This window comes from Dermacentor andersoni, chromosome 4 (assembly GCF_023375885.2).
Source record: "Dermacentor andersoni chromosome 4, qqDerAnde1_hic_scaffold, whole genome shotgun sequence".
Lineage (NCBI taxonomy): Eukaryota > Metazoa > Arthropoda > Arachnida > Ixodida > Ixodidae > Dermacentor > Dermacentor andersoni.
This window is the reverse complement of record NC_092817.1, coordinates 192,591,415-192,606,001: the sequence shown is the minus strand read 5'-3', so window position 1 is coordinate 192,606,001 and position 14,587 is coordinate 192,591,415. Positions and strand designations below refer to the sequence as shown.

Below are 14,587 nucleotides of genomic sequence, written 5' to 3'. Positions count from 1 at the left end.
CTGGACGTCACCTTTTAGACAGAAGCGGTACAGCTTAGTGTTTTTGTGCAGGCGATAATCTCCACTCAACGGTGTTTTTGTGTCGAAGAGCGCTTTTTGCTGGTGATTGATGACTCATAAGCGAATCATACATGACCTGGACGTCACCTTTCAGACAGAACCGGTACAGCTTAGTGCTATTGTACAGGCGATAATTGCCACTCAACGGCGTTTTTATGTGTCGAAGAGCGCTTTTTTGTTGGTGATTGATGACTCCTAAGCGAATCATATCCGTGCCGGCTGGCCGCTTGTATTGATAGGCTTTACACACGCTGAACACGTGTGCGCGCGGCACGCGGCAAGATGGTGTCTCATTGCCCTTGCTTAAATAGCCTAACCACGTCAGTTCGACGTGTCTGATAGTTAACGCGATGTCTCACTATTTTTCTTTAGGTGTAATCGCGGCGTTAGTAAGTCCACAGCATATCGTGGCAACATTCCGCTCACGGTGCCGCGATATGATACCAGGCGGCCAATCACACTCGGGCGGCCGAACCAATCGGCCACTTGTACAGTCATGAAAATCCTCCTTAAATCACGTGCAATGACACCTGCCTTTATGCACGCAGTCACGAACGTAGTCACGAAATTTCGGCATACGCTCAACTTGTCAAGAGAAACCTGTGGTCTAAAGGCACAAGTGCGGAAGTACCACCGAGTGAAAGGTACAGGATAAACCCGTTCAATGTACCCGTACTTCGATTAGAGAGTGGTCAGTAGGCCAGCATTTCATAAAACTAAATAAGTGCCCACGCAGTAAAGCCACACAGGCGGAGTGGTCTTCACCTTCCTCGCGGAAGCGTCTCTCGCGGAAGAGCGCAGCGACCGTGGCCTGGACTGCTCGCATCACAATTGGAGGAGTCCGCGCTAGCTTCGCGTCATAGTCGCTCCAGCCTGACGACGACACCTCGCTCCGGATTGATAATGACGCTGGGCACGATAATCTTGAGCGGTTCCTGTGTTTCCTCGCAGCGGAGGATGCGGTATTCTCTCAGGACTCGACAGACGGCCATCTTGAGTTCTAGAAGAGCGAACCGCTTCCCGATGCAGACCCGTGGTCCCAAGCCGAAGGGCAGGAAGGCGGCCGGTTGCTGCGGAAGGCCTCCGCTCCCATCCGGGTCGAAGCGCTCGGGGCGGAACTCGAACGGTTCTGGCCACAGGGCCGGGTCGTGATGAATGTGCCACGTGGGAATCATGATGTTAACTCCCGCTGGGAAGAAGTGGCCCTGCGTCAGCAAATGCGGCAGACATGTTTTTAGGAAAGCGGCAGCGGAATACCAGTAAAGTGTACTTGGAGAATGCATGCTGGTATACACTGGGCGACACCGAATAGTCGTTGCCTTTTGTTGTCCCGCGCATTCGGTGCGTGAACTGATTTATCTTGTTACGCGAGAAAGAACATTTAAGTGACCACCTATTATTAGAGATTTAGAACTATACACACAAATACGCGTGTTGCGCTAGGGGACACGGTGGAATTCCACGTTGAGTTCACTTACCGCTAGCTGTGCACTGTAATTGCAGCACACTCGAAATCGCTCTTAATGCACCAGCGGAGCACGTAATAAAATTACTGAATACTCGCTCCGAAAGAAAATAGTTCAAATAATACGTCAATGAGTGACCGTATGTCATCTTATTACAGCTGAAAAAATGATCCGCTTGTAAATAAATTTATATGCACATTACAGCAAAAAACGTACACACTATACATTGACGCATTACTCTTGCGTCAAATCGGTGTTTTCTCTGCAAAATATACATTGTTTACCAGCGGAGAAAATGTTGACCAAACTCCATATTATGCAAGATTACTTTCGTCCGAATTTGTTAATTCCTTATCATCCCACCTAGGCCATAGCGGGGGCGCGTTATCGTACGAACCAATAACAGACAAAAATAATGAAAAATGGAAAGAATCGTTACGTACTACAGGCCTTGGCAAACCGCCATTTCTGAATTTAGCGCCGAAAGACGATGACGCGATTGTGCAACGCCATCGATTCCAATGTGTTTTCGCACACTTCGGTTCTTGTAATGCAGAATAGGCATAAAATCAGCCAGTGGGTTGGTTTAATTCTCGTTTTTCTGACGTAAAACGTCTTTCAACTCGGTCAGCAGGGGGTCGCTTGCTAAAACGGAATGTACCGAAAACATGTAATACTGTTACCGCTTGCAACTTTGCCTACTGCACTACTCGCGCTCCTTAGCTTGCTATCATTGTGTAGAGGAAACAAGCCATTACTCTACCGTGCCACTGTCGCTTGCCCAGATGCTGTTGTCGGGCCATGCATGACACAATCGGAGATAAATTTAACCTCTCGCTCATCCTTCAGAGAGGTACAGCTTGGCAGTACGTTTCTACATTCAAACGGGGTCGCGTTTCTGAGAGTTCACTAAGCCACGGTATATATAATCCACCAAACTCAGACCCTTGCTCATCAGAAGCTATAAGGCTTACAAGTTCGCAATTTGTTGCACAAGTTTCGCCATTGCACGGCTATACTTGGCGCCTCCTGGTTCGAAACGTAGGGTCTAGAAATAGCGTGACGAGGTTCAGGCAGCAGGACAGAGCGACGCCAATTTGTACCCGCCACCTTTGACGACGGCGCGCCTACTGCAAATAAGCAGCGAGAACGATTGCAACACCGTAGGACTCTTCACTGGCTGTATCATAAGTAAAGGGTAATGGGTCAATAAATGGCCGCTTGTGTATCTGGTTACCTCGATTCTGTGTCCTAGTGCCCATACACCTCTAAGGGCATGCACAAGGCGCTTCACGTACCTCAGTGAGGCGGCGTCCCCGTCACAACCTAGCCAACTATGACACAAAACTAATGGTACTTACATATTGCTTTATATGCCACCCATATCCAATGGCCTTCTGCAAGTCTCCGCCACAGATTCATTCATTATTTCCTTATAATATTTAGAACGCAAAGTTCTGGCAAGGTATCTACGACCCCTGTTACGATTGACTTTTAAGCACCATGCTAAATTAGCGTGACCAAAGCTAACGGGCGAGACTAGCGCCCGCCTGGACGAAAGTGGGCCCGACATAGACGGTGACACGCCTGCAACAGCGCTCTCGTCGAGGCAACACAATCGCCATCCTTCATCGAAGAATCGCTGGCACTCTACCGGAGCCTGACCCTGGCAAACAGGCCGTAACGAATTGACCACTAATTAATCAAAGGGGCCAACGTCGAGAATTTCTGTGGGAACGACTTCGCACCGTGTTCTCAACTTGCCATGTCGTTGCCTCGTATGTGGGGGTGTACGTGCAAGGTTGAAGGCGGAGCCCGGTAGGACGATGCGACGTCATGGGCTGGAGTTTTCGAACGGTTCAACGATTGTTGGTTGATCGACAAGAAGGACAATGAATTTCCACGACGAGAGAAAGGGGAAAAAGAAGTGCATAAAAAGTGGATCTTGAGTGCTATCGAACCGTGCTTCAATTCGCACGTGGCTCCGACTCGTACGCGTGCTATTACTCTTGTTCGTTCTAGTACTCGTGCTAGTACATGTAAACTCTCACCATTGTAAGAGTTGGTGCCGGGCTTGTCAAAAGGCTTGGCTGGCTCATGTCATTGTCCAGCTAATCTACGTAAGGGCGCTGTGGAAGGGTGGACCATGTTCTCATTGAGAACGAGGAGTACACGGGGTTTATTTACAATATTAGTTACGTCTCATCAGTCCAGCATGACTGAATTGAAGCACCCTGAGTAGCTATAAAAGTCTGATAAAACCCCCTCTGTCCTCCCTGGATCCCTAGGCCAGGGAAATCGGCCATCACACCTTCATCCAGTCGGAGCGTCCAAAGTTGTCGAAAGGCCGTGTTGAGGGCGAGGGTTCACACATTCACTCCCGCACCTTTGTGCAGTGAACACACAAAAGGAGGGGAGCTTCGTAAACAGGGGTTGTCATGCTTGGTTCAAACTGGTGCGTCTTGGTTCCTGGGATGACCCAGTTAGCTGGAGCGTCTCTCAAACGACCGTGGCGGTTACCCGAGTCCGTTAGGAAACACTGTAGAACACACTTTTCTAGGAGTCTCTTGCTGATATTGGCCGGTGAATGCGACAGTGAAATAACAAGTAACACCCGATCCGTCAAACGTCTCTCGCCTTGCTGGCACCGCAGGTCTGTCGGAGGGGGACGCATTGTTAGCTTCATGAAGCGATTCGTCGCAGTGGGGCAGGAGAGGCTAGAAGGTCACTACTTCGGCTAGCCGGTCGTAACACCATGTAAACGTGTAAATAAACCCGTTTCCCATTCCTTGCACCTCGCCCCAGACCTCTCGTTCGCCCGGCACCTGGCATATCACCAGCCACAAAAAAGTAATGATCGCTTGGACACCCAAATCGCGATTCCCCGTTCACCCCTGCTATATAGATAATATATATATAATATATTATATTATATAATATATAAATACAGCATGCTGAGTGGTTTCTATACTGGTTTGCTAGTGCAACTACATTATTTTTATTCATAACCATTGATCTATCCATTCCGAAAGGGAGAAAAGAGAAAAGCAAGGAAGCTGCCTCAGTCTATGAAACGCCAGAGCTGGCGCCAGAGCTGCCGCAGCCTTTTTCTCTTATGACTTCGTGTAGCAAACAAACAGAAACGAACATATAAACGAAGGAAGAAACAAACCAAGGGCAAGAGTCCGAAAAAGAGACACTGTTCTCAGAACTAAAGGTTTTATAATATTGACGATATAATTATATAGGCTTATACATAACGGGAACTCAGGCATTGGAGCCAGCAGTCGAAGAAGTGGAGGACGAAGTGACTCGTGAACCCGAGCGGCGGTTCGAGGCTCGGCTGGGCGATCTTGTGCGCGGCCGGCCAGGACTGGGTCCTGCTGGCGTGGACGGAGGGACCGCGCCGTTCCAACGATATGTATGTGTATGTGCGCTTGTACAAAGACCCGTAATGCATGTAATACATGCAAGGGGAATCCTGTCGTTCATATGTTGCAATTACTCGTAGCGTAAGGCGACGAACGTCTAGCTAACACGATCGAAGAAGAATTTTAACGATTTTTGAATCCCTACGACATACACACAAGTTCCAGCTTGCACGCATACCTTTGTAAGCATATACAGGGTGTTTCAGCGAACACTTTCAAAAAAGTTTCTTTTTTATTTCCCTGTGGCACATTGTACAATTACAGTCCATGAGCTGTCCTACTGGAAGAGGCGGGCTTCAACAAAAAATTAAAATGAATAATTGACAAATTAGCAAATGTTCACTAATTATGTTTTTAACTTGTTACCTTATGGTACATATGCCAACTTACCAATTCTAGCGGGTGAGACTTCAAGGCATATCGACTAGAGAATAATTGTATGGACGCCTTTACGAGATATGCGCCATCAAACTTGTGGTAAGAATGCGCTGTCGTTCCACTTACTTTCTTAACAAAACGTCATTTCATGCAGAGAAGCACGAAAATACCTAGAACGCCCATGCACTTCTCCGCAAAGTTCGCGAATTATTGTTTGGAGACTGGTGTCAACCTGGGAATTCGTTCCAAGTGAATCCGCTTTGCGAAATCCACGGCTAGAATTCTTAAGTTGCAATATGTGCCACAAGGTAATTAGTTAAAACGGAATTAGCGACTTTTTGTTAATCGCGCGATCATGCATTTCAATTTCTTGTGGCAGTTACCTCCACCTCTTCGAGTAGACCAGCTGGCACACTAGAATTATGCGATCTGCCACGGGAAATCATTAAAATATTTTGAAAGAGTTCGCTGAAACACCCGGCATATCTAATTAGTGCAAAAAAAAATCTCACTTGTGAGTACAGCACCCGTCTTGTCTCATAATTGCCTGCTCTTTTCCTGCCACTCTGTTGGTTTTCCATAGCGTTGAAGTCCATATTCTATCAATATAACTCCATGGTTTGCTTTCATTTTCCTTTAGGAGCAGAAGCCTATGAGAAAATACAGTAACGTTACAATTTTCCTGAACGAACTTCAAGAGACCCCCCAAAAAATCGTTCAAGTGCAACTTCATGCAAACGAAATGCGCATGTGGAAGCGTTTTGCCCATCGAGTAAAGGTTTTGTACACTGGGCTTTTTAAAGGCAACTTGACTGACTACTAATGATCATATTATTGAATGCTCCTTCGCGGTCAATAAGCAGAAAATTTAAATGCCCGTTGCTCATCTTGAGCGTATTTAGTTATCATGTATTGTAAACTGCGTGAAAAAATCGCACAAATGGAATTCACAGGGAGCAAACTCTGTAGAATTGAAACCTACTTCAGTGGGCCATAAATATAGAGTATTGACAGGTCGATTAAGTTTGTTTGCCAGAAACGTTCATACAATTTATGTTCTTCATCGTCCATGAAGCAGTTTTATCAATCATTTATTTGAGGAAACTAAAAAAATAGCGACACTATCCCGGTAAATTTCACAACAACGAAGTTGCACATTTCAAAGGTAGGTAGTAATGAATTCAATATGTTTAATTTTATGAGATGTTGCGCCGTCTTACACCAATTAGGCTGTGAAAATCCGGTACACATGACCAGGGAAAGCTACAAAATTAACATCACCGGGAACACGGAAGCACCTCTGCTGGTCGCAAAGGAAAAACCCGGCTACAGAGCTTATAAAAGCCGACGATGTGACTCGCATATCCACTGCTGGTGAAAGCGGAATATATCTCAAATTTTTGTGCACTGACAAAGAACCAAGAGAATATTTGCCGGTACATGCGCAGCGACACCAGCCAATCGTGTATGAAATAAGGTTCTAGTCACCATGATGGTGGTGTCCTTGTCGCAGTGTCTGCTGATGAAGAGCACCACGGGCGGGTAGATGCGCAGCGCCTCCTGCACGACCATGTCGAGGCGCTTGAGTTGCTGCAGGCCCTCATAGCTGATCTCCTGGTCGGTGCCGAACACCGACTCGAGCTCGGCGCGCAGCCTCTCCTGCTCATCGGGGTGCGTGGCCATCAGGTACATAAGGAAGCCCAGCGAGGTGGCCGTCGTCTCGAAGCCGGCAGCCAGGAAGATGAACGCGTTGCCCACCACGTGCCGGTCCTCGATCAGCCGCATGACTCGCCTGGGCGACCACAAAATTCTATTGCACTTATAGCGTTCCTAATTGATAAAACTAAGGGGTGCGCTATCGTTCACCTCTCCACATAACCCGGAGTGTTCACCGATTACTTCTTCCAGCTTCCTGGAAGTGCAGTGTCATTATAGGCAGAAATATAGGCTGTAAAGAAATTTTCAAAACAATACAACTGGTAGCAGAAAATGTTGAAAGCCACCTAGTTCTTCTCTGTATATACCATGGACTTCCATGTTAGCTTCTGCAACTCCGCGGCACTCTTTACACTTTCGTGACGCGTAACATTCGGCCTCGATTGCCCGAGTTTAGACACATTTAGTGAAACGTGTCCTTGTTTGTAGTAATCAAAGAAATAATGGTGGATATGGCGAATTGAAAGATACTCTTGCTGATGATGCATCTGTATTTAAAAAATATACAAGATTGTTTCACGCAGAACTCCCGATCCACCAACTCAATCGTATTGTGCCTAAACTTCTGCCTTCTCTTTCTTCCACCCTTGGGCATATGTATCGGGTAGCCAGAAAGCCGAAACCTCCTCGCCATTTCATTATCTTTCTCAACTCAAGCGCGGACAGGTCACTGCGACCCCTTTCTCACGCCCCTTTTTTATTGGTTGACCCTCATCTGATCTTCGTATTCAGCAATGCGCCTTATCTTCAAGCCCATACTTCACTTGATCTGAAGGAGGGCAAACATTGGCAAATTCTTTAGGGTCACCCCTTCGCCTGGTAATCATAGGCGACTTCAACGCTCAGAACACGCTATGAGGGTACCAGAGGCACTGGAAGGACCTCCAGCTAGAAACACTAATTGAACAATGTCACCTCACACGCATCACAGACCCGAACATACCGACGAGGGAAAGTAACAGCGTAATACGCGACTCCACTCCCGACCTCGCTTTCATGACACAAACTTCGCGAGCCGAATGGCTCAACGCACTCGAAAACTTAGTCAACGATCCGTACATATTGAAAATAACACTACAGACCGGACGCCTACGCAGGCAGATTGGCACAGCCAATCTCACTGAGTGGCGAAAATCAGAGAAGGCCAAGAAAAGGACGCAGACTTAATCCCGAACCTGGAAGACTGGTGCGACAACCTCCTTCGACAGAACGCCACACAATGGAAATCACCAGAGCGAAAGAGACCCCACAGGTGGATCTCCAATTACTGCAACTGTAGGATGCAAACGCAACGACATTCTCCGCTGGAAAACACAGAACAACAACGGGTAACTCAAGACACGCATCGCAGAAACAACAGCGGAAGCAGAAGAATATGCCATGCAACGCTCCTCGGCAAACTAGTACAGATTCTGCGCTTCCTTCGGTGACGCCCTGGCTATGTCCAAGGCGTGGCACACACTCAAAGCCATCCTGGGCCCCACCAAAATCAAAGGGCAGGGACACAAGGCTCTGGAGAGGTTACTACACACCTACCGAGAGAGCCAGCAAGACCTTATCAACGTCATCAAGATGAAGTGATAAGGAGATCCCGCTCCCACACAATCATGTGCAACACCTTACACAGGTCAATCCAACCCACTATTGGACTAACCTATCACCGCAAACGAAATGAGAGCGGCCATCGCCGCCACCACTCGTAACACAGTGACGTGCACGGACCGCATCACGAACACCATGATCAGAAAACTCAGCGACAAGACCATCTCCGCGCTCACGGCCTCTTCAAACCAACACTGAGAACAAAGTACGGTGCCGTCGATGTCGAAAGACGCGCGAATAATAATGATCCCCAAACCGGGCAAGAAATTGGCGATTGAAAACTTCAGATGGATCTCGCTCACGCCCGAGAGCGAGAAAATCTGTGTACGAGAAAATTATAAACACGAGACTACAGAGACACTTAGAAGACATACACCTGCCGGACACCATGTTCGGTTTCCGCGCGGACCTGTCCAGAAAACATGTATTATTCCCAATCAATGAAAAGGTTCTCAGCAACGTTCCCCGCAGCGACGAATACGTCCTCGTAGCAATCGACATCGAGGGGAGCTTCAATTGGATAACGTCAGCCACCAAGGAATCCTAGAAGCGCTCGCCAACATCAACCGCGACAAGCGAACGTAGAAGTACGTTGAGAGCTTCCTGAGCCACCACACCGTGGTGATGAAGATAAGAGAGATCCAGACTCCACTGTACCATACTCCCAGCAAGGGCATACCACTAGGAGCTGTCATCTCACCCACGCTCTTCAACGCCGCCATGATCGGCCTCGCAAGAAAAACTGCAAGACGTACAAGGTATTCGCCTGTGCCATCTATGCAGGCGACATAACACTCTCGACCACAACAGGGTCTCTCATTGAAAAAAAGAAAGACGACTACAAACTGCAGCTTACCTCATCAAAGAATACGTCAGCCAACGGGGACTACAATGCTCCACCGAGAAATATGAGCTCATGCAAGCCTGGAGAGGCCAGGGTAACCACACGGTCCCCACAGACTAAACACAAAAGCTCGAGGTGCACATCTAAGGGGGCCTCATATAAGAGAAGTCATTGCCTGGGTGGTGGGCGTGGCATCAGTCTAACCAGCAGGCAACCCACACCCTGACGCTCCTCAACACCAATGTCAAGGCGATATCACGCATGATAGATAACCCGCGTAACATCAAAGAACACAAGTCTAAGGAAGGGGGCAGCCTCCGAGTGGTCAGAAGCCTGGTGATGAGCAGAATCACATAGAGCCTGCCCTAATACAATCTTACACAATCCGCGACGAAACAGGCCGACACACGCTTGCAGATGGCTTTCAAGACCGCTCTCCGCCTGGCGATGAGTACATTGACTGAGAAATTATTGGCACTTAAGGAGGCATTAAGGAGGCCCTTGTGTATGTACTTCGACAGCAGCCGCCAAAGACATGGGTGATTTTCACGGATTCAAAAGCAGCCCTACAAAGTATGTGGAACACGCACAAGCGTTGCAATAATCAACCTGCAGCATTTGACGAGCTCGTTCCCAGTTCTGTTCGAGGCTTGCTGATCAAAACCTGCTTGCTCCTCAGGAGTACGTATGACACCTGGCCTACCCATTTCGGAGCCGGAGAAAAACTGCTGCGCGCCCGCTCGTCGGTGACGGAGAGCAACGACATGACTACTCGCACAGGTAACACAACACCACCTAGAAGCACGAGGCCCTTTCACTTCGATCCATGACGTCATGTTACCTGGCCTGACTGCCACAAAATCTAATGGGGATGTTTCTGAGTAGGCAACAGTGATTTTGACGTCACCTCTTTCATCACGCCAGCCTTCTCAATGGAAATTTCGGGCCAGGTAGCGTGACGTCACGCATAGGAGTAAACAGCTCTTGCGTTAGCTATAGGTGGTGTTGGCTAATCGCGTGCCTCTCTTTCTCCTTTTTTTTTTTCGCGCATGCGCACGGGGTTTCGCCGGAGGAGCCTTCGGCGTACAGATGACTGGCAGACGGACGGACGGGCAGATGAATCGGCTAGCAATATACAGCTTCGCTGTAAGAACAAGAACGCAAATTTGTGCAGCAGTCGCTAGAGTGCTCGTCTGCCACGCATTAGTCATGGCTTCAAATCTTTCTGTGCGTCGTGCGTATGTTCTGTGAAATACCACGGTGTCCAGGTGTACGAAGACTTATGTACTAGCCATGGCGTGGCTTTACTATGGTAAAAAAATAATATTAAGAGACCGTTGACGCACAGAATTTTTACAAAAAAGAGCCGCTAACATTACGGGCCACATACTAAGCGTCGTTATTCTGAACCTTTGTACCACATAAAAACGTCCCATTTGCACGGTGGGCCGCTTCGTATGCGTTATTTTTTTAAAAGCTTGTACTAAATAAAAAGTAGAAACAAAACAAGGTGCATATTTGCGAGCCGCATAAAGAGGGTCCCGTTAAACAGTGAGCCGCATATACTCAGGCCGCATAGTAAGCGTAGTAATTTCGGACTCTTCTCCTGAATAGACAGCACTGTTATAAGCGGGACTTGATTGAGAGTGTACGAGGGCAGCGCCCGCCGAAACGGTTTCGGGCCGCAAATGCTTGTTATAGTAGCTGTCGAAACGCGTTAGGTACCTTAGAGGTCTCCGCTTTGGGATGTCGCTTCGCCGCTACGTCCTTGTCTACCGGCTGCTCCAGCGAGAGATTGGTAGCGCATTATTTTTGTAAAGGTTATTCTTCCAGCTTCAACTGATCTTCTGACTCGTTATATAGAGTTTTGGAAGCTAATTTGCAGTCGAAGATTTAGGTATAGTGACTGCTGGCGTGAGCGTTTAGCGGCGAATATTTGCCGTTTCACTGCTTCCAGAACATGATGCACACAAAGAAATTGTATAGAATATCAGCGCTAATAACCCACGGCCGTGGTACGATCTTACATAAGGTTAACTCTGAAGGTTGGAATTCCCTCCTGCCGTACAACGTTATATAAGCATTTTTTCATACCAAGAACGTCCAACGACTGGAACCAGCTTCCTGCCCCGTCTCTTCTATCACATGTCCCAGAAGTTTCACGTCAGCAAGAAATGTATATATTTGTTCTAGCCTTGTTCTATGTAAAGCTCTGGGACAACTGAGAGTGCGAAAATAAATAAATAATCAACTATAGATCTGTACTGAAAAGTGTACACACTACTGATGAACCCAAAATTCCATGTTCAAACACACGGGTAGTCAGCCTAAAACATTTAATGGTACTTTACAGAAATACTGTAATGGCAGTAAGGCCGGCGTATCATTGCCTTGGCAGTGAGGATTCTGAGATGTTTGGAACGCTTCGGTGAAAGACCGCCGAAAAAAAAAAAAGAGATGTTCCGTAACGGTGGCACTAAAACTTAATCCCCAAATACTCGTAAAATAAGAAGACTTCGAAGACTATGAAGATTGTTTCACGCCACTAGTCCTTAGTTAATCATCTTGCAATGGCTGGTTTGCTCACCACTGTGCCCTCGCTTTCTTTTCATCAAAAACTTTTGACAAAAAAGAAGCGCGTACCCACGGAGAAGTATGCATATTTCCAAATAAAAACAAACTTCGCCTTGGAGACTCAGTATTTTTTGTGACGCGATGTACTATAAACCGTCAAGCAGGAAGCAATAAGAGAAGTAGAGGGAATCTAACTATACAGAAGACAAAGATGCCGATAAACGACGAGTTTTTTAACCGTACGGCTACGCCTCTACGTCTAAAATCCGAGCAACTACTAGCATACTCGTAAAACCACTTATGGGGCGAGTTGGTCCATAACTTAGCAGGAATAAACTGTAGCGCAAAAAAAAGAGGACGCGGCGAGTGCACAGCATTGACGCTTAAACGACAGTCCTTAAGCGTTAGGACTCGTTTTTTTACCCGCTACTGTTTATTCCGACTCACTATGCTCGTATTTTAGTGCGTCCATTCGCATCTCGTTCTGGCCTCGTATATTTAGCGAATTCCTGAGCGACGCCATGGTTGAAAGAACATAGGCAGTGACCAGATTGGCGCTGCGGGCGTGTGCATAAGGGGGAACCAGAAGTAAAGTTCCGTATATCGCTCGCAAGATAAAACGCAATCAAACCAGTATGATGCACAGAATTCAATTTGACGTCGCATTTGCCAGGCCCTATAAATGCGCACAGCATAGGTTGCAGAGACACCGGTACAAATTGTGAACCCTGTTAGGTGCCACAAAAAAGTTTCTCGTGTGCTTTGCGTTTGCCTTGCGTACGCGTGAGAACGGCAGAAGTAATAATTGCGCACGTCAATATCGGACCAGTGTCTGACGACTTTCTTTTCGGTCCTTAGCCTGACGCCAACAGCGCAGCCGTGATTACAAGGGCGGCTCTAGCCTTTCTAAAATTAGTGGACTAAACACACGGCTTTTAGAGCGAAGCTCTTAAGGCTCTTTCTATTACCCTTTCCCCCACCCCCATTGTAGCGTAGCAAACCGGATGCTGTTCTGGTTGACCTCCCTGCCTTTCCTATCCTTGTTTTCTCTCTCTCTCTCTTAAGGCTGTTTCACATGCTGCGAGTAGAACGACGAAAATCGATGCAGTCGCACGCGTCGCAGTGCGATTTTTAGAGTGCGATTTCAACAATGCGACTGGTGCGACGCCCAGGGTTGCTTAATTCCAGGTTTCGTGGCACACGCTGCATAATTCTTTTATTTTAATGACTAAAACGTTTACATTATAATATTATTGACTTTTCTTGATTATGTGCAAATAATATGCACGTTTAGTAATTTGAAAACGTGTTAGTTAAGGTTTGTTTTGGAGTGCGCAACAGCGGTTTCTGAAGTTCAGTGCGACATGGCGCACGTAAACAGCTTTTCGCGAGTGTTTCAGCGCTGTGTGTTGTCTCATCTGCCTTCTATGACCATTTCGTTCTGCCTGCACTATAACAATCTATAAGATGACGTATCGACAAATTCACATAGCTACCCTCACCGCATATGCAGCATTCGGAATTCGGCTACCACGAAGTCGTCGTGTCAGCCCAACAAGATCCTCGCGCTACACGTGCTCGGCGTCAGCTTCTGGAGAAATGATGCGTGTATATTGCTCATAATTGTGCATATGTGGTTCCTGCTCCTAGCCACATTCTTGCGCCAAACGCAACAACAAGCAACAACCCGAAAGCCCGCGTGTGCCCCTGAAGGAAGCCGAAAATGATCTGTGTGATTACTGAACGTGGAATGAAAATTGTGTTGTGAAATTCAACCTTGGCGCCAGCCTGGTTCGTCCATCGCCCTGCGTGTGCTGTGAATATATATATGGAAGTCCTCTCTGAATATTTCTAAAGGCGCAAAAGCCGACGCATCAAATGTTTTGAGCAGCTACCGTCACTTTTGTAGAAACCTGTACGTTGTAACATAGCATTCTAAAAGATACGCTTCTCGTCCACTTTGTTGTCCTGTGTCTCGCGCTAGTAGTATGCTCTGAACTTCTAACAAGACCGTATCAATACGCGCTATCCATAATGCAGGATCGTAGGCCCAAGGCAGGCACACTTGCCGTAGGGTTTCCCAGCTTTCTGCTCAGCCTCACACGCCGCTCACGGTTAGCCTATCTTGTGGAAATAAATATTATTATTATATTAGTAATGTTATTAGATATCATAGTTTCTCCACTGTAATTTATAGCAATCATCCAGATTTATTAAGTTAGTCATGCATTTAACCTGTATTAGATGAACATTGTTACGACATGCTTATGCGAGTCATTTCAAACTAGATTGCTCACCCTCAAATTGCTCAAATGAAAGACTGAATGTTTATTCCAATTTGGTATTCCTAAACAGATTATATTGGCAGATGCCTGCTTGCATTTCCTGCAATTCAAGGTTCAGAGCTGGAAAAACTGATTCCTTTTCTTGCTGTCGAAAAGCTGCTTCAACGTCCATAGCAAGCTATAATTATTCATTTCGAAAGTGTTAAGCAATGACTATATCTCTAACCTTAT

General features: G+C 47.0%; 1 protein-coding gene across 2 annotated transcripts in view; it reads right to left on the bottom strand.

Annotated features, from left to right (window-relative positions):
• Positions 1-574: 574 nt before the first annotated feature.
• Positions 575-14,587, bottom strand: part of LOC126530441 (cytochrome P450 3A12-like) — a 45,399-nt gene continuing 31,386 nt past the window's right edge. For both annotated transcript variants that reach the window (XM_055070597.2, XM_055070596.2), the window contains exons 5-6: positions 6,824-7,127; positions 575-1,265 (exon numbers count right to left, since the gene is read on the bottom strand). In XM_055070597.2, coding sequence (XP_054926572.2) covers positions 918-1,265; positions 6,824-7,127 — 652 coding nt within the window. In that variant the 3' untranslated portion in view covers positions 575-917. The remainder of the gene's footprint in view (positions 1,266-6,823; positions 7,128-14,587) is intronic.